This window comes from Neopelma chrysocephalum, unplaced genomic scaffold, assembly GCF_003984885.1.
Source record: "Neopelma chrysocephalum unplaced genomic scaffold, ASM398488v2 Primary Assembly neopelma1_286, whole genome shotgun sequence".
In the NCBI taxonomy this organism is placed as follows: Eukaryota; Metazoa; Chordata; class Aves; order Passeriformes; family Pipridae; genus Neopelma; species Neopelma chrysocephalum.
This window is the reverse complement of record NW_020897948.1, coordinates 874,291-896,659: the sequence shown is the minus strand read 5'-3', so window position 1 is coordinate 896,659 and position 22,369 is coordinate 874,291. Positions and strand designations below refer to the sequence as shown.

Here is a 22,369-nt window from a genome sequence, read left to right as displayed (position 1 = left end):
GGGGCGGGGCCGCGCGGCGGGGGCGGGGCGGGGGTTTAATGCGCGGCCCCGCCCGGGCGCGCGGCCGGAGCGGCGGGCGCGGTGAGTGCGGCGGCGGCTCCGCGCGTCTCCTCCCTCCTCCAGCGGCGGCCGCACGAGCAGCCGGAGCGGCCCCGGCCCGCGGCTCGTCCTCCTCTTCCTCCCCTCCGCGGGACCCAGGCCGGGCCGAGCGCCCCCGCCCCGCGCCCCCCGCGTCTCTCCGGTCCCCTCCGCCCCTCTTTGTGTCTCCCATGGCTTTGTGTCTGGAGCTCCTCAGGCAATGTGAGTGACCGCGCGGGCGGGGGGCCGGGCCGGGCCCTGCATGGCTGCGGGCGGGGGTGCCGCCCTCTCCCTCCCTCGCTCCTGCTGCTGCTCCGCCGCTTGCCGGGCCCGCCGCCCCTTCCGCTTCCCACGCGCGTTCCGGCCCTCCGTGGGACCTGCTCGGCCGCCGCGGGGGGGTCCCGCTGCCGCCCCGCTCGGCTCCGGGGTGGGGAGGGGTGCGGGGGCTGCTCCATCCTCCCCCGCATGTCGCCTGCGCTGCGGGGGGCCGGGCTCTGCCCCCCTGCCAGCCCCGGAGCACCGAGCTCGCTGTCCCCGACCCTGCGGGGGCCGTGCAGGGTGCCTAGCCCGGTGCTTCGGGCCCTTAAGGAGATCCTGGGTGCTAGAGGGAAGGAAGCGGCGCTTCCCTAAGTGTGTTCCCTAGCGGGGAACACGGGCCCCTTCTTTGGGGAGGCGTTCAGATTCTTCCGAACAAGAAAAGGGAATTGCCTGGGCGAGGCACGAAGCTGAAGGCTGACATTTCGCAGCGCAGAGAGCTGGCACCTCCCGGCCAGAGCTGGCTCTGGAAAGTCTCTTTTTTTAGCCTGGGAGAACAGGTCCTGGTTGAAGGTACCTAGTGTAGCACCCTAGCGTCGAGGTGCCCGACCTGTCCGAGAGCTGAGGCTGAATCCCTCCGGATTTAACTGCAGGTGCAGCTCAGCATTGGTGTGCCATGCAGGAGGGTGGGGATGTTAGGTTGGTAGTGAGCAGTAAGTAAATGTGGCTCTTGATTTCTACTCCAGTCTTCAATGAGAGGCTCAAAAAGGAGGATTATTTGCAGGATGCTGTTGATAAGACTAATATTACTTATTCTGCAAAGGACCTTGACCCCAGGGTGTGTGTTTTAGAGACAGGAATGGAATTAGGACCTCTGAATCCTGGGCTTTAGCTTGTCATTTGGGGAAGGAAAAGAAGAAAAGAGAAAAAAAAAACCACGGCATGTGGCATTGGATCCTAAAATAAATTCCAATCATGTGGGATGTTAACAAGCCAGATTGCCAAGTTGTGTAAGTTGGCAGACTTGACTCCAGAGGGTCCAAATTACTTTGCTGGTAATTCCTCTTCAACAGGAATTTGGTGCTATGAAGTTACATGTTCTTGAACGCGTGGAGAAAAGTAAGTTTAACTAGTGATCAAATGCAATCTGCTTGGATAAAGTATTGATGTACGTGTACCTTGGTATTCAGAAGAGGGTTAAGTGCAGAATTTGTTTGATATGTTGCAGTCATGGAAAACCTAAAAATTCATCTATAAGGTGCAAGTGCTAAACTGCCATCTGCTATTTTTGCATCCAGCTTGCTACTTCTGTCCCACTTCTGTAGTGGCAGCTCAGGATGCTGGGATCTGTAGCATGGCCCTGGAAGTGCTGGGTGTAACTGCTGGGCACTGCCAGCTTGGAAAGGACAAGGAAACCCTGTGCAGCCTCTGCCAGACCCTGATCAGCAAAGATGATAATGGAAGAACTTGGTTTCTGTGATATGTGAATTGTCTGTCTGGAGAATACAATGGAATTTTGTAAAGTACGGAGCACTGGGAGGCCAACAGGTACCAGCATGGAACCGTAGCCAGTGTCCCGGCACACACTGTCAGCTTGTGTTTCACTCACAGCTGTGTGAGAGTCCTTGGATACTCTGGTGATTGATCTGTGCGTGCAGTTTAGATTTGTGGACACTTCTGACGACTTCGCTCAGGGTTATTCTGCTCTTCCAGTGTAATGCATGGGAGACCAGCTGCTCCGTGAGCTTGTTCCTGGCTGTGTGTGCTGCCAGAGCAAGAGAACTGTTAAAGCTTGTAATGGACAACTAATAACTGCCAGGTGCTTACAAATAACTTTGTGTCAAGTCTTGTCTCCTGTATGGATTTTCCTGTTGTCTAAGCCCAGACTTTTGTAGTTTGGAACTAGTTCACTGGACCCTGTGAAAGTCACTCTGTGACATTTAATTTTTCTAATAACCCACTCCATGCATGCCTGCAGAGGGAAGGCATCAAGCAGGGCTTGCTAGTGCCTCTTTAGCTGATACTCTTGCTCAGTGCAACCTGCACAACAGCCTCAAATATTTTTTAATGGATTGAGGAGGCATAATTGGATTCAGAGCAGTGCAAGTTACAGGGACATATGTGAGCTGGAAGGATTAAGGCTGTGCAGGCGGGTGGCCTTGTTCAAGAAAAATCCACTTTAATTTCTGCAGTGAAAAGTTGTCAGTGTGTTTCCCATCAGAGCAGATTTAAAAGGGAGGGGAGCAATGCTAAGTATGATTGCTGTTCGCTGTGAAAGGCGATTAGAATTCAGGCTGTCAGACACTGTGAGGGCTGTAGTTGCGCTTGGGGATGAGAATAGTGAATTCTCATCTGGGTCTCTCCAGAACAGTTCATGAAAGATTGAGTTTATCCTTCCCTTCTTTCCCAGTCTCCATGCTAGCCTGCCACCCAGAGAGAGGGAGAAGTGAGGTACAGAATGATAGCAGAGTTTGACATAAGCTGCCTTTAAACAAGTGGAAGTTTTTTGAGGATTTGCAGATGGGCTTGCTTAGGAGAGGAGAAAATATTTAGGAGAGTGGAAATTGTCTGCTTCGTTTTGTTGCAGAATTAATTAATTGTGTTTAGTGCAGATGGGTGCAGTCTGTCCCCTGGAGAAGCCAGGGGCAAGAGGAACAGCAGCCCCATGGCTGAAGTCCTGACCGGGTTCTCAGGCCTGTGCTTCACTTCTGCTCTGCCAGAGTCTGGTTTATAAATCCAAAAGGCACTATTGCAACAGCATTTGTGATTTCCACTAGAACCAGTGAGGTAAGTGCTAATCTACTGTCAAGGACAAGTGACAAACAGTCCTGGGGAGGTTATTGGTCCCCCAGGCCCGGAAACTGTTGGATTTCTGGAGAGGGACAGGGCTGTGGGCTATGCACTGCCAGACCTCTTCCCAAACTTCTGCACATTTTAATACTGTGAAGGAAGACAGCTGAGTTTTGCTGCTGAGCTTAGTCTTTGCACCATGAATTGCCAGTAAAGGCGTGTGCCAGAGGGGCACGTGCCCCTGCTGGGATAGAGACAGGGTGCCCAATGCCCTCACAGGTGCTGCAGTGTCACCTGAGCAGATGTGCACACAGGAACTGTGTTATCCCCACTGCTCTGCAGAGTCTCGGGAGGGTGAAATTTGTCGGCTCTGGCAACACTAAGAAATTGAAACCAGTCTCTCAAGGGACTCACCTGAGCTAGGCTTGCTGCAACAGCAGTGCTCAAAAGGGGAACACTGTGAAAGTGCATAAATTTTAAACGTTAGCACTAGTATTTACATCAAGGATGTGTTGACAATCAATCTTGAGTATCCTGTTTAGTGCTCTTCATTAAGACATCCAGGTTTCACTGCAGTGATCTTTTCTGAACCTCATTCTAAGAGATCAAAGCTTAAGCTGTTTTGTCTCTCCAGTTTGAAGTCGACTGAGAAACTTGAGTGGTGAATGTTTCAAAGGTAAATTCTTACCTGTGGTGCAGGTCTGTCAGAGCTGGAATTAAAGTGAAGATCAGAAGTTGCTTATGCCTTTTTACTGATGCACTGTCATAGTGGAAAGTGATGTTTGATGAAAGCTGAAAAGTATTTCAGAGTTGATAAAAGGGAATTCTTATTGCAAGTTGTTGTCATAAGATGAGTCAAACTTCTAAGTATTATTTGTCTTGGGTTTTTTCTATTCTGAAAGTGGTTGATATCTTACTGAACAGAGCCCAGCCAGGTATTTGCTGCGTTCAGGAGGGAACTCCAAGCCTAAACTTCTTACCCGGAGTGGGCATATTTACAAATGCGTTAAAATTGGGACGTTAAAGCATGGATGTTACATCCCTCTTAGGCCCTACATATAAGACAACTATTTGAGTCTGAAGCTAGAGAAAGTGTCCCAAAAGCTGCTGTGGAACTGTCCCCAAGGGAGTCCCTGGACCCTCTCCTGAAGGCCTCTGTTTTGCTGTGTCCTGCCTGCTTGGCTGCCAGACTAGTCAGCGCTGCTTCTGTGGAGAACAACGTGTGTGGGGACAGCTCAGGAGCCAGCACATTATTGCAGAGCTGTGAGGTTGCTTGAGTAGCTGTTTTGTTGGGAAGCCTCCTTTTCCTTGTTTGAACCCTGAGGCTTTTCAATTTCTCAGCTTGGCCCAAACGCGGGGTCCCAAGTCACAACATTTCTGTCCAGGAACTCCCCCAGGTTTTGGTGTGCTCTATTGAACAGCTGCCAGTGCTGTCTTGTTTGACCTGCCACTCCAGCAGTGGGTCCTGGGCTGGGAATTCTGGCCTCTTAGCACTGCTGCTCTGAGCAAAGCAAGCTCCCTGGCAGTGCAGGGCTGCCGTAATGCCCAGCTTGTACAGCGTGGACTGGAACTTTCCAGGTAGATTTGAGGAGATGAGTACTGGTCAAACAGAGCTGGAGAATTCTTCCCAGTGCCTGAAAAGCTGCTCCCTTGGAAGTAAAAGGGTGTTGGACAGTGCTTGCACCTCTTTAGCTCTGGTCCTGGACAAAGTAGCTACTTTATTTCCAAAGTATTTAGTTTCAGTGACCCTCAAGTTTGCAGCATGCCAAGAGCCAGGCCTTGAGCGAGGAATCCTGGATGCTGGGAAGCAGAGCTCTGTTCACCAGCAGCCTGTTGCTGTTGGCCTTTGCGCTTGGCACCTGGCTCCATGTCTGCGTCTCGCTGTCACCCTGCAATCTTGTCAGCCGTTCCAGAGGCCCTGCTGCTAACAGCACTGTTACCCCACACATTAGCTTTTATCACTGCTCTGTTAAGGTCCTTGCTGGAGATGAGTGCTGCAGAGTGCCCTGGGTTGCTAAGGGGAGGCTGCCAGAGCAGCCCTTAGAGCCCTGCTCTCTCACAGGAGTTGTTCTTGCTCAAGTCAAACACTAACTCAGGCTGACTGGGAGGAATCGGAGCTTTAGGGAAAGGAAACAAATGGCTTGGATGGAGATGTCAGTAGTCACCTTGCCTGTGGCTGCTGCTGTGAATGCTGTTCCCTGTCAGCCATGCACAGCTGTGTGGGTTCGGTGAACACTCTGGTCTGATAGTCCCATGTTCCATCTGACCCATTGGGTCTCTGTGCAGGCACCGGCTGGGAGGGATCCCTGGTTTCTGGCTGTTCATCTGTGTGGTGCTTCAATTCCTGTTTTCAGTGCTTCTGTGGGACAAAGTTGACATCAGGACTGAAGAAATCTGCAGGGTTAGGAGATAAAAGGGAGGCAGAGCATCTCGAGTGGCCTCCTCAGGGCAGTGGGGCAGTGGCCAAGGAGTGGCCTTCTCTCCCAGGAAACGAGCAACAGGACAAGAGGATATAGTTAAGCTCTGCCAGCAGCAGTTTAGGTTGGACATTAGGAGGAATTTTTTCACGGGAAGGGGGACTAGACGTTGGAACGGGCTGTCCAGGGAGGTGGTGGAGTCACCACCCCTGGAGGTGTTTAAGCAAAGACTGGATGTCGCACTCAGTGTGCTGGTCTAGTTGACAAGATGGTGTTCAGGCACAGGTTGAACTGGATGTTCTCGGAGGTCTTTTCCAGCCTTAATGATTCTGTCGGACCCCGGGAACCGTGGGCTGGAGCTGGGAGATGCCCAGTGCTTGTGTGCAGTGGATTTCCCAGAGCCGCACAAACAGGACAGGGACTGCCCTGCTCGCAGGGTCCCTCGGGGCTCCCGCGGTGCCGCTGTCCCGGCCGGGGTCCCTCGGGGCTCCCCGGGGGAGGGCGGCGGCCCCGGCCCGGCCGCGCTTTGCGGCCGCCGCGCTTTGCAGCAGGGCCGTAGGGCGAGGTGAGCGCGGGCCGGGCCGCCCCGGGGAGCTGCCTGAGCTGCGCTGGGAGAGCTCCGGCTCCTGCTCGGAGAGAGCGCCCTGTGCTCCGTCAGTGTGCGGGGACAGTGCCCAGCCTGTCATCCCGGCCGTCCAGGGAAGGGAACGGAGCTGGGCTAGGGGCTGGAGCTCAGATCTGATGAGGAGCAGCTGAGGGAGCTGGGGGGGCTCAGCCTGGAAAAAGGAGGCTCAGGAGGGACCTTCTCGCTCTGTACAACTCCCTGACAGGAGGGGGGGTCGGGCTCTGCTCCCAGGGAGCAAGGGACAGGATGAGAGGAAGTGCCCTCAAGTGTGCCAGGGGAGGACATCAGGAGGAATTTCTTCACAGAAAGGGTGATTAGACATTGGGATTGCCTGCCCAGGGAGATGGCAGAGTCACTCTGGAAGTGTTTAAGGAAAGACTGGACTGCCATGATTTGGTTGACAGGGGTGGTATTCGGTCATAGGTTGGACTCGATCTCAGACACCTTTTCAGCCTAATTGATTCTGTGATAACAGCCCCTTGTACAAAGGGAATGGAAGTGCTGCCTGTCCTTTCCCCTGTCTGGGCTGTGCTCAGCCTGTCCCACAGAAGTGACTGCCCGAGTGACACTGTCCTGCTGTGTCCCAGCACACATGTGGCACAGCTCCCCTGAGCTCACTGACAGAGCAAAGCAGAGCCCAGGATAATGATGCTGTCTCAAATCAAAGGACAGAACTGGGCCAGCAATTGCAGCTGCTGCACTGGTGGCAACAGTAACTTTGAAGCACTGTCTGCTTTCTTCTGGCACTATTTGTGTGCTTACCTTTGATTTACTTTTTTTCAACAGCTCTGAATATCTTTAGTGTTGGTGGAGGCAGCTCTAAAAATAACTTTAGAAGCTGGTTATTTCTGCCTCTGCCTGGTTTCTTTCCTTTCTGTAGCTAATGGCTTTTTCTACTGCAGTAAGGCCTGGTTCATACAGTAAATCATGTTTTCTGCTCTGTTCTAGTTCTTGCTCTGTTAACAAACATCCCCTGGTTGTGGGTGATGGTGTGTTCAGGCAGCAGGTGCATGTGACTGCAGTTCTGGGTGAACGAGCTGGTAAACCAGGAACACTGAGGCCAAAATGAACTAAAAAGTGACCTACAGCCTTTTGACCTACAGTTGAGCTCCAGCCTGTGAAAGCTGGAAGCACTCGAGTGCTGCCTGGCAGAAGCTGTGTGCGGGAAGGTGTGTCTGCTATTTGATCCAACTGTGTTCACTGGTGACAGAGGCTTGAGGAAGTCCCATTGTCCCATTTCTCAGATGTGTGCCAGAGGATGCCTTGTTTTTAATGGCAGGGAACCCCAGTCACTGTTAATGCCTTACCTCAAGTTCTGCCTCTGTGTGTGAAGTAACTGCACTTGACTGAGATGTAGGGACTGGAAGTGTTCTGTACAAAGACTCACTTGACTGAATTATGACTGAGAACTGCTTCCACTGCAGTTGTGAAGATACCAGTTAAATCTTTTATCCTAATTCTTATGGTGTGATGCTTTTCAGCATTTTTTTTAAGGTGACTCAGTTTTAGCCAGCTGTGCCTCTTATCACAAAGCAGCTGTTAACCAGATTGCTGCCCAGCCTCCACATGCCATGAGTGTGCCAGTACTAGGGACCTATGTGCTCTGTCTCCCCTGCCAGCAGTGAAGGCCTCACTTTGCCATGGAATTGCAGGAGAAGAGCACAGTAGGTGTGCTCACAGGAGCTGTGGGAAGCAGCATTCCCCATGAAGGTTTCATCTCCAGCCAAAGCACATGCTGTGTCACTGTGCTTGAGCTTCTGTGTTGGTGCAGGTCCCCTCACTCCAGGTGCCCTGACTTCGTGCTGTGCCTTACACCTTCAAGCTTGTTTTCTAGGAAGGTTTACACTCAGCTTGTTCCTGGCCTGCTGCAGCTTTTAGGCTTGCCTGAGAGAAGAAAAATGTGGTAAATGTACAGAGTGTAGCTGGTCTTTATTGGGCTGAATCTAGTGGAGGTGCCTAAGGCTAAGAGCCTGACTGTGGTACACTCCTAACAGTGCGGGCTCTCCCTGGAGAATTTATGTGAGCTGTGTGTTGTTCCTGGTCACTCTGGAGCAATAGACCAGCTGCCTTATCTCTGGGACTGCAGCAAGTGCTTCCTGATTAACGTGCACTGTAGGATGGAGAGTGGAGATCAGTCAGAGTCACATTTGGCTTAATGTGACCCCAACTGCACTGTCACAACTTAACTGTCACTAGCTGAGATTTGGAGGTTGAAAACAAAACAATGTAAATGCTTAGAGGGTCCAGATCTTGTTCATATCATCTATTCCAAACCCTGAGTATGCTTCATCCTTGAAGGTGGAGACTTAGCTGGCATGAGTCACTCTGGGTTGGTGGCCTGGCGTTGGTTTCTTTTGTGTGCCCCACCACAGAGGTGTGTCTGCTAATTGTAGCAGGCTGAAAGGCACTTCAGCTTGGGGGCTTTCCTTGAGCATGATGTGCTGAGCAGCCTCCTAAGAGTGTAGGCAGGCTCCAGTGGAGAGGAGAACTTGATGTGAGGGGAGATGAAAAATGACCTCACAGATCCAGGCTGTGCTCAGTGTTCTGTAGAGCTGGAAATGCAGCTAATGATATCATGGGGTTTCCAGTCTGGAAGGACTTTTGTACTTAGCCGTGGTTTGGGTGTCTTGGGTTCACCTGGCAAGTTAAAAGCAAGGTTTTTATTGTTGGAACAATGTCCTTTCTGTAACAGCTTCTCTTATTTCTGTTAATTACTATGGTTCCAACTACAAAGGAGCTTTCTTGTTCTAATTGGCCTCCTCCTGTTTCAATTCAGTTGTGTTGCTGTGCTGCCATGGAGACAGCCGTGATGTCACAAGCTGTGGCATCACTGAAAAGTGGCTGGGAGGCAGTTGTTCATACTCTCCCTCACCTGACCCACCCCAGTAATCAATAGCTGGGAGCAGAAAACAGAGCAGTTCAATAGTTTTCAGTGAAGATTCAAAGCTTTTAAATGAACCTGAATTACAGCTGTGATTTTAAGGCTCTTACTCCACTATGATGGGAGAAAAGATGTAGTACACCCACCTTCTCAAAAATGTCTTCATCATCATGTGTGTTGTTGAGTTCACTTACATAAATAAATGGAAGGAAGCCCCAAATCTCCAGTGATTACTGTGCTGCTGCACTTGAGCCCTGTTGGCAAACACTTGTGCTGAAAACCCAGGTACCCACTGGATCACATCCAGGGCACAGTGCTGGGCTTGGTGTTGCTTGGGCTGGGGAAGAGGTACAGTGAGGTGGATTTGCCAGCTCTGACATCAGTTAGAAAAGCTGATGAATCACCAGGGTGGCACTTGGAAGAACTTTTTGGGGTCTCTTGCCTTTCCAACCCTTCTGAGACACTGTTTCCACTGTGTGAATACTTTAGCACCCAGTGGGATTACCTGGCTGCTGAGAGCCAACACTTTGTGTGAGCTCAGTGGAGATGGTGATGTACCAGAGAATTGGGCTTATTTCATGGCTTAATTCTGCTCCTTGCCAAAATGATGGGAACTTCCTATTTGCTGAAATGTCACCAAAGGACTATGAGGATGTGTTGTGTTCAGCTCTGTCTTTTCCATGCATTTGTCTTCAGCTTTATCTGTTTTTTTGTAAGGGATCTGGTTGAGAGCACGGCACAGTGATCCTCTATCTTGAGCTGTAACAACCTTCTTAAATATTAACTAACCTCCTTCTGATTAATGGGAGGCAGGATGGTGTCAGTGCCTGGCTGAGTGAGCAGGTGATGTTTTCCAGTTATTTGTCATTTTTTTGACAAAGCCCCTTTTGATAAGGGGCTTTGTCATACCTGTCACAGAATCATGGTATCTGTAACTACTCTGTTTGTAATATTTGATGTTAGGGGAGGGACATTCAGATTTCCCCCATATGTGTGGTGTCTCTGGGTATGACTGGGGTACTCTCACAGTGCTGGGTGCTGGTCCCCTTTGCTAAGCAGGGACCCCATGCAGGGCACCTGCACAGTTTGGCTTGGACTGCTCTGAGTTACCATCTCTCAGGGCTGGCACTTGCTTGGCAAGCCCCGCAGTACATCATCTCTCGTCTCTGTTTCAAGTGACCTTGTATTTAGACAAAAAGGACAAAACTTCATGTAATGTGTGGACTGAAACAAATTGACTTTTTCAGTGTGAGAAAAATTTTTGGATGTTTTCCTGAAAGGATCAAAACTGTTTTCTAGCAGTTCTGCTGACAAGACTTTATTTTTTTGGGAATTTATCTTCTGAACTGCAGGGTCTTTAAGATGAAAGGCTAGAACAGTTCATAGCATGAAAACAAAGTTTTTTTCACCTTGTCTGTTCCTTTGGAATGTTTGATATGTGTTCTGTTTAGGGGGAAAATGTGACTGAAAGGCCAATTGCATTTGAATCATTTGAATTTTTAGTGCTGCTGTTCTTAAAATAGTATCTAGCCAACAGCAGCTAAAACCTGCTTTTTAACCAATATTAGTTTAAAACCATGGAGGATGGGAATTGTTTTCATTCTCTCCTGTCCCTGGTCACATCTGTCCTGGTGGCCACGAGGTCTGTTGAGCAGCCCATTCCAAGGCTACTTGACTCTGACTTTTAGCACTAGTTACTGTAGAGGAGAAAATGAGTGCATGAAGGTCTGAGATTGACATCATTTACTACTGCAGTGGGCAGACAGATGCTGTTTAGGAAAGGAGCTAAAAGCTCATCTACAAACTGTGCATGGTTTGTAAGTTCTGCTGTATTTTAGCATGTTTTCCATTTTCAGTGTGTGTAGAAAACTATCTCATCTGTGGGAAGGGGAAGATGAAGTTTCCCTTAATACACCAAAACAGCTAATTCCCAAGTATTTGGAGATTTCCATTAAAGGCTATGAATAGATTGCTTCCTGGAAGGAAACTAATTCTGTCCTTAGTCATGGGCTTGTCTAAACAGTTAGCCCCATCAAATTCCTTTAATACATGAGAAAGTTGCTGTGGTTTATTCTTTCAGGATAAGACTTCGTGGAGTTCCTTATCTCCTTATCTCCCGAATTTGTGCCCTAGGGGGTTAACTGGGGAGAATTCCATGGATGAGTGATGGCCTCGGTTGCTCTGTTCTTAGGTCAGTGATGACTTTTGGCAGTGCCATCAGATAACCTGACCACTCTACCATGTCCACTGCTGGACTCTGAATAATGCAGGATGTCCTGTGAGTCTGTCAGCAGGTGCTGTGTAGGCTGCTTGTGTACCTGTCTTTCAAAAATGTGAAGAACCTAACTGAATTAATGGTCCTGTGCGGGGGAGCCTGGAAGCTCTTCTCCTTTCCCTGTTGCTTCTGGCAGGTATCTTGTGCAGGTGAGAAGTAGGGTTATCCAGCTCTGGAATGGGCTGGATGGGAGGAGCTCTGAGTGGCACATCACTAGGTGTTGCTTTTTCCCTGGTTGCTGCTACAGAGCCAAAGGAAAATGAGGTCAATGTTGTGCTGCTTTGGGGAGCAGGAGATTAGGAGAGGCAGAGACCCTGTCCTCTGCCACAGCTGTGCAAGTGCCAGTGCACCAGCTTTCCTGCCTCCTGGTCTGCAGCCTCTTACTTGCTTGCATTGACCACCCTAGATTGCAGTGCAGGTGTTTTAACCTTGTGATGTTCTTTTCCCCTCTGCCAAACCCCTTCCCTCAGAATCTGCAGGTCTCTTGAACCCTTTGGGTGGGCTCAGCTGGCCTCTGAAAAAGGAAAAGAAGGAAAAGCTGAGATGCTAACCAAGGTAGAGTGAGTGAGTGAGGATCAGAACAGAAACATAAAACCTAATATTATGCAAATTAATGTGGTGGTCTGCTGAGTTCTCTGAAATTCAGACCTGTCATTCAAGCAAGTTTTAAAAGCCATTTTTGTAGAAGGTGCTCACCTGTCCACCTACGGTGCTGAGGAGTGTCCAGACTTAAAGGGAAGAGTGAGTGGGCACTGACAGTTTTTGTAGAATAATTCTGCAAAATATATTTGAAAGGGAAGTGGCATTCCTGTCTGAAAGATAAATTGAAAATTGCTACAAGTCTGTCTGGACATTTTTCCAGCACTGAAGTTTCGGGCATTCTTGCAGCAGGAGCTGGTTCAGGGTTGTGACATTGAGTGCTTGTTCAGACTGTAAGTCAGCAGATTGCCTGCTACAAGCCAGGACCTGGAGAGAAAATCACGTTGTTGTTGTTGTGTGTGATCTCTGATAAAGGCTGTGAAACTAGAGCAGCCGGATCCTGTTGCAGCCATGGCTGTGTGTACCTGTGTACAGGTGACAGCTCCTGCAAGCTTCACCCAGAGATGGAGGTTAACAAATACAGATTTGTGCTCAAAGCACATATATAGAGAAGAGATGCTGCAGAGCTGGCAAGTGCTCTTAAGCAGTTGACTAAAGGTGAGGTTACTTAATGTCTGGAAGCCTTAGGTTCTCACCTGGCTAAGCTGCCATACTTCAGAATTATAGAGTAGGACTTTTTTTTGTCGTTGTTGTCTCTCTTCATCTCTTGGTAACTACTGGTTAGAGATTGACAAAAGACAACAGAGTCATTCCTGCTGCTCTGAAGAGAAATGCATTTGCTTGGTCTTGTCCATGCTTCTCTAACCCCTCAGCAGAAGGAAAATACCTGAGTGAGCCAAGGTCTGCCTGCGCTCTTTACACTCACTCTGAGCACTGTGTGCTGATGTGGTGCCACATGTGGGGCGAGCACAGAGTGGACAAGGGTGGCACTTGGCTGCTTTCAGTCTTAAAGATCTCGTTGTCTAGCCAGTGACATACTTCAGGACTGTGAATCACTTCTGTGTCGGTATTTGCATATTTTAGGCAGACTTGGTGTGCAGTGGGTTGTGCAACACTGTGAGAAACTTTAAAGCTCGGAGGGAAGCACAGCTGGTAGTGCTGTCAGGCATCGCTTGGTCTGTGCTCCTGGAAGCTGAGCTGACAATTTAACTGTGTTAAGGCTGGCTGGTGCTTAATCCTGTTCGCAGGATTGCAAGAAACTCAGGAATAGCTGGTAAGCTTGAAAACCTGTACACCTGGCCCTAGAGGCAGTGGGAGGTGTCCCTGCCCATGGGAAGGGTTGAAGCTGGATGGTCTTTAAGGTCCCTTCCAAACCAAATCATTATGGGATTGTATGTAACTTCCAGCACTGTGTCCCTAGAAGCTGTAACTTAAGCCCATGACCAGGTTTTCCAAGTCCTTGAGGTTTTTGTTTTCAGGAGGAAGCTGGTCTGTGCTGGTTTGGGAGATCCCTGTGTGTGCTGTGCTGCGACACGGGCACACCTATGGTCATATATTCTGCATGTTCTCTCCGTGCAGTTGGCTTCAGGTTACCAACTGCCTTTCTTATTTGAAGGGTCAATGGCTGCTCTTCAGTTGGCTTCTTGTACTGAAGTTCTTCAAGCCCATCCATCTGTGCCACAGCTGATTCCTGCCAAACCTGGCCCTGCCCTTGGAATGTGGTGCTTATGGCTGCCTTGATTTGGAGTTTGCCTCATGTAATGCATCGAGGTCCAGTGAACAGGCTTGGAAGGTTGCCAGGGAAGTCTCTCTTGCTGGGAAGCACTGACTGCAGCTCTGAACTCCGTGGGCAAATCCTTTGGTTGCTGCTTTCCTGCATCTCTTATGTACTGAACATCAGAGTTGGGGTTTCCATGTAGCTACAGTCAGAAGTCTGGGAAAGAAGTAGTCCAGCAGTGTCTGTTGAAGGGGGAACTCTGCATGTTCTGCAGTAGAACTTGTGCACATGGGAACTCTAGTCTCTCTGCACAGTTTCTGCATGTTCAGTATCTAAAAACTAAAGTTCCTTTTTCCTCTTACAGGTGCAATTTATGAACAAATTTCTTAGCTGTCTGTATGGTGAAGTCGCATTGATAAAACATGCAAATAAATTTCTGTAATCAGGAGTTTCTGATTAGGAGGTCTGATTTTTCTAGTATTGATTAAGCTTAATAACACATCTGAGTTGCTGCCTGGTATCCTGCTAGGTACCAGGGCATGAAAATCTGGGGCAGTGTTCTCAAACATACTGGAAATTACTCTGTTCAAGTGGTGTCATTCCAGCTTTGTCCCTGCTCCTCAGAGGGCAGTTGCCTTGCTGTGTGTGCTGAGGCTGTGGTTGTGTGCCTGGCCTTGAGAGACAGCGGTGCTCCTCATTCACCTCGGGGGACTGCACAGAGCCCCCTGCAGTGCTTACTGGCAGGAAGTGGGACAGGGATGGGAAGGGGGACGGCTGGGTCATCTTAATGTGGGGAAACTTACACTTAATGGCTTTTGGGGGATTTTTGAAGTGTGGTCTCCCTCCAGTTTCTGGTTGTGCCTTCTGGTTTGCTCAGTTTGCCGCCTTGTTCCCTGGCACCTTCAGGGAACCAACAGGTCAACATCCCTCTCTGTCCAAGGGCTGCACAAGCACAATGCCAGAGGGGCACGGCAGGATGGAGTCTGACTTACACCTACCACAGTCAGACTGAGAGCTTTCCAACTTTAGAAGCAATTATTTATCCATTGCAGTGCTCTTTGCACTTTACTGCTCTCACACACACACCTGAACTATGGACTGTTCTGTTCCTAATGCACAGAGGATATATATTATATATGGGAAATCTCAAGCAAGTGTCAAATAGTTTCAGTGTTTTGAAACTCCTGACATCTGATGTGCAGGAAACAAAGCCTAAGGCACATTCATTTGTTCTGGCAGGGGCTGCTGAATTAAACCATGAAGCAGTTCTCTCCTTAGTCAGATTCTTGAGAGCATTCTCTGATAATATCCAGGATAAGGAAGTGCAGGATCATTTGCTCAGGGGAGACCATCTCTAGCTTTAAGAAGTGCTATTTCTGCTTTTCTCTGAGTGTGGTAATAAGGAGGGCTACTGCTGCATTCTACCTGGATAGGTAAAGGACAGGCATCCTGGAATGTAATGGATGGAAGAAAAGGGAAGGCTTTGACTGATCATGTGAATTCATACTCTGTAAAAATTTCCTTTAAATCATGTTCCTACTTTAAGATCACTGAAGAAGTGAGCAAAGAGAAAGTTCAGACTGGAGTCCTTTGGACAATAAATTGCAGGGTGGTTTTAGTTCGGATGTGAGTACTCAGCTGCCCAATGCATTCTTGACTACTCCCTGAAATAGTATGTGTGTGCACATCTGTGCCTGCAGAACTGGGCTTCAGTGGCACATCTGTGCAGAGCTCACTACTTGTCCAGAACTCCCAAAAGAGTTGTATCAAGGCATTTGCTTCTGTACTGCCATAGCATTGAACTCTATCCCTGAATTCTGAACAGGGAGCACTTCTGAAACTCTCTCAAACTGAAAAATCCTGAGGGGAGACACTGCTGTGCCAGGCATGTGTCCTGCCAGACAGCAGCTTTGGGGGGTGTTCTGTGTTTCAGATCTGTGGCTGTGACACTCGTGGTAGTGGAGCAAGTGAGCACTTCTGTATTGGGCCACCCATCTAATCGTGGGCTTCTCTTTCAGCCTTCCCTTTGATCTCACTGGTATTGATTGTGGTCCTCTGTCCCTGGATCTCATCACACCATGTTAACTTGTGTGGAAGACCTACCTTTAATGTTGCTGCTTGTTTTCATGTTGTGCCCTGTGGTGCCCAAGTGAGCCGTATGCAGCTTTTCAAAGTGTTCTCAGTAATGACTGCCTGGTATGAAGCTGCCAGGGCAGACAGATCATACTGCAGTCAGTAGGCTGTCCTAACATAAATCCTGTCCAAGTAGTGGCCTGCTGTGTCTGGAAGGTGACTCACTGCTGTTGCTACACCCTTTCCCCATGGAGAAGGCATTCCTGCTGCAGGGAGTAGGAGGCCCAGCTTCCATGAGGCTCTATAGCAGCTGAGTCAGATCTCTTGTCAATTAATGTAATTAACAATTAGCTGAGGAAGTACCTCCTGTAACTGTCTTCGTGGTTGTGTCTGTTAGTGGCTGGAGTGGGAGGGGACAGTCCTGTGGTACCCAAGGGAGATGGCACCTCACAAATTCTCCCAGGTGTATTGCAGCACAGGCTGCTGACATTGCACTCCGTGGAAATTTCCTGATGGAGATGATGCAAGGTGCTCTGAGTGAAATAACCCTGCAAATGCTCTGCTGCTCCAAGCCTACTCACATTAGTGTTCCCACAATTAGATAACTGACCACATATCTGTTTACAAAGCAGTATCCAAAATAACATGTTACTGTTTTGTTTCTTCTGCTGCGCTGTGTGTCATGGTTACAGCTAAAGAAATAGAACTGAATCTGTTGCTGAAAGGGGGTTGAATGTTTTTTCCTATGGCTGCTCTTATACAAAGTTGTTTTCACCATCTCAAGCCTTTGGCTTGTAGGTATGAAGCTTGTCTGCTGTCATCTCCTAGGCATCCTGTGTCTGCTAGATGTCTGGGACAGGAATAGAAACACCCCTGAGGACTGGATTTGTTCTTGGTGTGATGATGGTGCTGGAGATACCAGCCCCTGTATGTGGAGCATGGGCACTCTGTGAGAAGGGCTGTCCTAGCCACTGTACCTCCCTGGAAGGCCACAAGAAGCTAATCCCAGTGCAGCTGGCACCTCCAGCACATGCTGTGATGCTGCTGGAGCAGGTGGAGCCCCATCCCTGCAGGCAGCGTGGGGGCTCTGGGGGGGGGCTGTGGGGCAGGGAGACCTCTGGACCTTACATGTTTCTGGGGGTGAACCAGCCCCCTTGGACTGGAGTTCAGGCACAGAAGAGCTGCCAGCTCTTCACCAGCTTTGTGCCATTGGAAGACAATAGAAATCAGACATGAAAATTAAAGGCACTTACTTGGTATTGTCCCACCCCTTTGCTTGCCACAGGACTGTTAATTTATCTTCAAAAGCATTTGTGGTTGGCTTGGGCTTTGGAAAGGCTGTTGGGGGATAAAGGAGATTCTTCTCTTGCTGTCGTACAGTGACAGAGCTGAGAACAGTCTTTAGGGATATTGAGGAGGAAAATTATCTCTGCAGCATGTGCTCTAGGTCTCCATTAACCTGGACTGCCATGGGAGTTTCAGCACTCCCTGTTTACATCACCATGACAGCCCTTCTCCCTGCTGTGTCAGTGTCTTCCTGACAGCACATTCACAGTGTTCCTCCTGCCTGGCTGCCAGAGCTGTACAGAGGAGACCTGGTAGAGACATCCTGTTCCACTGACCTTCATCTTCAATCAGCATCCAGTGTGTCTGTCTTAAGTCTTCTGATGTGTCCCAGATCCAAGAAACTTGACTGGGCAGTGCTTCCTCTGAAACTGTGCCTCTGGTACATAAACAACCTGAATGTTTTCTTGGAAGTGCTTTCCAGGAAAATGTAGAAGCAGGAATTGAGCAGGTTTGTTTCCCAATGCGATATCACAGACATCAGGAGTGACCCTGAGCACAAAAGTGCACGATCCCCTTACAGGTGATACTGGGACCACTGTTCTGAGAGTCTGTGCTTGGGTGTGTTCTGTGCTTCACACCAGAGTGACAAGGGCAGAGCAGTGTCCCTCCTGCCATGTCCCTCTCAGAGGCACCATGTCTTGGTGTACCTTGCCATACTCTGACTGGTGGAGGGTCTTCCTGGCAATCAGATCTGTTGAGCAGATATTTGGAGACCTGCTCCTTGACTGACCCCTTGCTGTGCCCCACAAGTCCAGTGCTGCTCTGGGTCTGTGATCACAGTTGGGTTATTTTTGGCTGGTGGTTCGTGTTTCACAAGGCCACTTCAGGTGAAAGCCCTTGCTGGACTCACTCTGAGTAGCTGACACGGTCAGTAGGGTGGTGTAGCTGTTCTCAGCAATCTCTTTGAGCTGAATGTGGCAGAGGCCGAGCTGGTGACTGCCCTTCAAAGCACTGCATCCAAAGATTGGCATTTTGCTGTTCCTAGGAATTTCATCCTACAGCTGGTCTGAGGGTTGGACAACTGGCATGACAGGGAGTGGCTGCTTGAATGCAGTAATGCGTTCCAAGCCTAAAATTGTTCCCAGACCAAGTGTGTAGAGATGGCCAAGTTGAGGAATAACTCCAGCCTTGGGCAATCTTTGGAGTGTCTGGTTTGGCTGGGATTTTTGGAGAAATGTAGAGGTGAGAATTTTCATGGAGAGCTGATGGCAGCGTGCTCACCTTGATGTATCATGGGGGCGAGGTCAGGTTCTGACTGCCAGGAATTGTTTAAAAACTCCAAGCTGGTTTTCTCCAAAACCATTTTGTCCTTGGTTGGGTAAGGAGGTCTCTGCAAGGAGCAGTTTGGTTTGCTCGCTCCATCCTCCCCTTGCAGGAAGAATGTGGCCTGTTTGCTTTAGAGCTGTCCTTACCTCTGGGCTGTAACAGGGCTGGGGGGAAGGAGAAAGAGATGGGTATGGACATGGTTAGCAAGGGCCCAAGCACCAGCTTGCTGGACCTCTTGAGTGTGTTCTCCACAGGCTGGTAGCACAGCTCTGGGGCAGGGTTGTGACTCTGAAGACCTGTAGCAAAAGCTTCATAAATACCTATCTGGAACTTCAGATTAAGAGTCCAGCAGATCCTGTATTTTTGCTGTGGCCCCATTGTAGTTCCTGGTTAGGCTACTTTGGAACTGACCAAAGGCTTCTGTGCCCGTTTGGAGCAGGGGCTTTGCATTCCTAAAAACCCTACTGCTCTTTGTGGTGCCTGCCATGAGAGCAGGTGCCTGAGAGCCCTGTGGAATTGTTGTATGTGCTAGGAGAAGATGAGCAGGAAAGGGGAGCATTGTGGATAGGCTTCTTTCAAGGCTGCTGTGGTGTGTCTTCCAGCAGCTCTGGAGGCCCTTCTGGCTCTGGGAGACCAAGTAAACACTGTTTTTCAGGAAGTTCAAAAAGCTGTGTTTCAGCAAGGAGTGGCTTCTTCCAAAAACACCTTTGGTAAACTGTCTCCTGCAGGAATACCTTCAGAACAGTCTGACTGGATCATTGTCATTGCCTTCTTCAAGCCACTCTAAATCATTCATTACCTGCTTCCTACTCTGCCATTGACACCCTGCCATTTAGTGTCATGAGGCAAATGAGGAAAAGCAAAAATACAAGTGCTGAAAGCTCTGCTTCATCTGGTTGGTACTTAGTGTTTACAGGAAAAGTCCTGGGTAGAACCTTTTTGGAATATACTGCAGAACACCCTGAAACTTCTCAGTTTGATGTGAATGTTGTTTACTTTGTAGTTGGAGCTATACAATGGGTAAGTTGAAAGGAGTGGAGGGAGAGAAGATCACTCATTTGGAAACAGGAATAAATATAAGCAAGATGGGAAATTAAGCCAAGAAGTCTTTTGGCATGTAGCTTCCAAGGCAGGAAGGTGGTCTGTTCTATGGTGAGCAGGTTCCTGAAAGCAGCAGGGGATGCTCCAGTGACATTTGATGCTTTTGCTGGAGGTTGGGGTTTACTGTTAACCCTCCTTGGAAGGCCAGGGAATCATTGTCACATACTGAATTCCAGGACAGAAGGGAGTAGGGCCTGAGTGTCATGGCACACAATGGTGTACAAACAGCATGACTAAGCCAGTGCTTTAGTTTTGTTGCCTAAAACTGAATCTGTTCAATGGATGTGGCTCTGCACTCACCCCTCCCTTTTCTAGTGTCCCTTTTCTAGTTACAGTCTCAGATCCTCAGAATATCTTCATGGCAGGTTCTGCAGGCTGGAGGGACCAGGTGAGCGTGGGCAAACAGATTCTGCACCCATGAATGCAGACCTTGCTACCCATATTTGTGGCTGCAAAGTAGTGGTCTGGGATCTGAACTTGAGAGCTTATGGGGACTCTTCAGGCCTGTGAACTAGGAACGTGGTGGTTTGGAGCTTCCAGGAAAAGCAAACCAAGCTGTGAAGATGAAGACTTGGTGGCAGGAATCTATGTAGGTCACAGATATTGGAGCCTCAGATGTGCTTAGAGAAGGCTCTGGGTCCACACCTGGGATTTGTTGAGCTCTTTCACTTCAGAGCTGGAGCCTGCACAGTGGCTCCTTTGTCCAATGGCCTGCTCAATTCCCGAAATGAAGTGTTCCAGAAAGTGCTGGGTTTAGTCACAGTCCAGATCCCCCCTCCCTTGGGGTATCCATTGTTCTGGGAGTACTTGTGATATTTGAAATTCTTAAGGAGTCAAAGCTGGGGACTCTTGGCCTCTGGGAGAATAGTGTGAGCAGTGACACTGGGGACACATGGCACTGTTCCTCTGCACCTCTGCTTGGCTGGGGAGCAAAGTCAGCTGGGGTCTGTGGTATCTGGGGCTTAGTTCGTGTGAGAGCATTTAGAAATCCAATCAATGATCACAGCTGTGCTTTCCAAAGCTCCCTAGCACCCTACCCAAAAGGATTAGAAGGTTGGAATATTTGCTTAATTGCCTGCTCTGACTCTGAGTACTTCTCTTCCTCGCCAGATCAGACCGGAATGTGGTGCAGCAGCTGAACCACTGTCAAATGTAATGCTAATGGAGGGAGCCGCCTGCTACAGCCCTTTCTATATTTGTTCATGTGATGTTTTTTAATCTCATAACTAATGCCATGTTAAACAGTGAATTAGAATATGGAGTAGCTTTCTCTAACATGCAAAATTTGTCCTGTGCCTCAGCCAACAGAAGTTTCCCAGCAATTTTGACTTTGATTCTTCAGTGTTAACATAATGTTGCCACATCTCAGTTTGTACATACTTAAAGGAGGAAATAGCTTCAATTGAATCTGACTTAAAACCTCTTGATGATTGTAGCTTTGAAGATGTAAATCTCTGCTGACTGCCTGACAGCCAATGTCCAAGTGGAAAGAGTGTTGACTAAGGGCTGGAATTTTTGGTAGGGAGATGAGTCCAGCCTGATGCCTTCCCATCTCCCTGGTGAAGAGGCTGTGTTCATTGCTGTCTCCTCAGCTGCTGACACATGTGCTTTCCCTGGCCCTATGAGTACAGGGTGGAGTTTGTTTTCAGCTTACAAAGAATTTCTAGTCATCTGGGTGTGGGAAGGGTTTTTCATAATGGTCTGGGAAAACCGCCTGTGCTGCTCCTGGTGGCATCACCGAATGCTTCCCTTGCCTAAAACAGCTGAAATATCTTGCTGTGAGCAGATTACCTGCATCAGATAAAATTTGGGATACAATAACTGAAAACTGGGATGCAAATCCTGATGCTGATCAAAGTGATGGAGAAATTTAATTCTTCTTGCCTTGAGGGTTTTTTGGCAACAATGGCAGCAACCTCTGGATCTTTTAGGTAGGCTAGAGAGTTGCTTGCTGTTCTTGGGGATGGAGCAATCCCCTGGGAGCCCTGTTCGTTCTAGGGGGAACTCGGCGATGGCTGACATCAGCGCGGGCCTGCTCCTGTTATCACAGCTCTGTGTTGACAAGCTGCTGGCTGCCATCAGTGTTTTCAGCACCCTCTTGGCCAGCTCTTCTGTGAACAGTGTTTAGTGGCACACTTAAAATGATAGTAACTCATCCACCCTGCTTTCAGGACTATCCATTGGTGGGAATGTGCCAATATTGCCTCAGCAACTGGACAGTTTTTGTAAAAGCTTCCATGGACCGCAGTAGTGTCTGGGGGCTTGGTTGCCCAAAACCTTTAGGTGTGATTCTGCTGTACAGGAGAAATTCGTGTTCCTGCATCTATTAAAAGATCCTGGACAAAGTGGTTCCTGGTGGGCTGCAAGGATGGTCACTGGGCTGAAAGAGGTGTGTGGGAGCTCCCACAGAGTAACTGTGCCATCTGTACCATGCTGCACTGACACATGCACCTTTCTGAGAGGGCAGGACTTGGGTTATTGCACTTACATTGTGCTCAAGATTGAGCCACTGCCTGTACATTGAGAACTTGGGATGTGTCTCCTTTGACGCGTGAGCAGGTGCTTGGGAATGACTTGATTTGGGGTTTAGCAATCAGCATATCCTGAAATAGCACGTTTGAGCTGCTGAGCTTTGACATAGACAAGAACAGGCTTAGTTTACCATGGTTTCTAAGCCATTTCTAGCCATATGGATTTTGACTGGCTGTGACTTTGAGGAGGTGTGTTGAGATTCCCTGGACTTCTGCAGTGGCAGGGAAGCAAGTTAAAAGCATCCACATATGCCATCCTCTGAGTGATGTGGCAGTGCACGAAGTGAAGTGATGGTGAAGCGAGAGGATATGTTATGAAGTGCATAATTAGCTGGTGGGACTTAATTCTGCAGGATATTCTAGAAACTGCTAGCTTGAAGGAAAACTAGTAAGACCTGCCTAATTACACTAGCTTTCTTAAACACTTTAATTAATGCTAATACCCTCAGTGCACTTAGAAGTGGCTGTAGTAG

The 22,369-nt window shown here is 48.9% G+C and overlaps 1 protein-coding gene across 7 annotated transcripts in view; it reads left to right on the top strand.

Annotated features, from left to right (window-relative positions):
- Window positions 1-22,369, top strand: part of DLGAP4 (DLG associated protein 4) — a 73,845-nt gene that overhangs the window by 31,487 nt on the left and 19,989 nt on the right. Inside the window, exon 1 of one of the 7 annotated variants that reach the window (XM_027704733.1) lies at window positions 151-300. The exons of the other annotated variants lie outside the window; for them this stretch is intronic. Coding sequence (XP_027560534.1) covers window positions 270-300 — 31 coding nt within the window. The 5' untranslated portion in view covers window positions 151-269. Of the gene's footprint in view, window positions 1-150; window positions 301-22,369 lie in introns of those variants that run through there. 7 annotated transcript variants of the gene reach the window in all.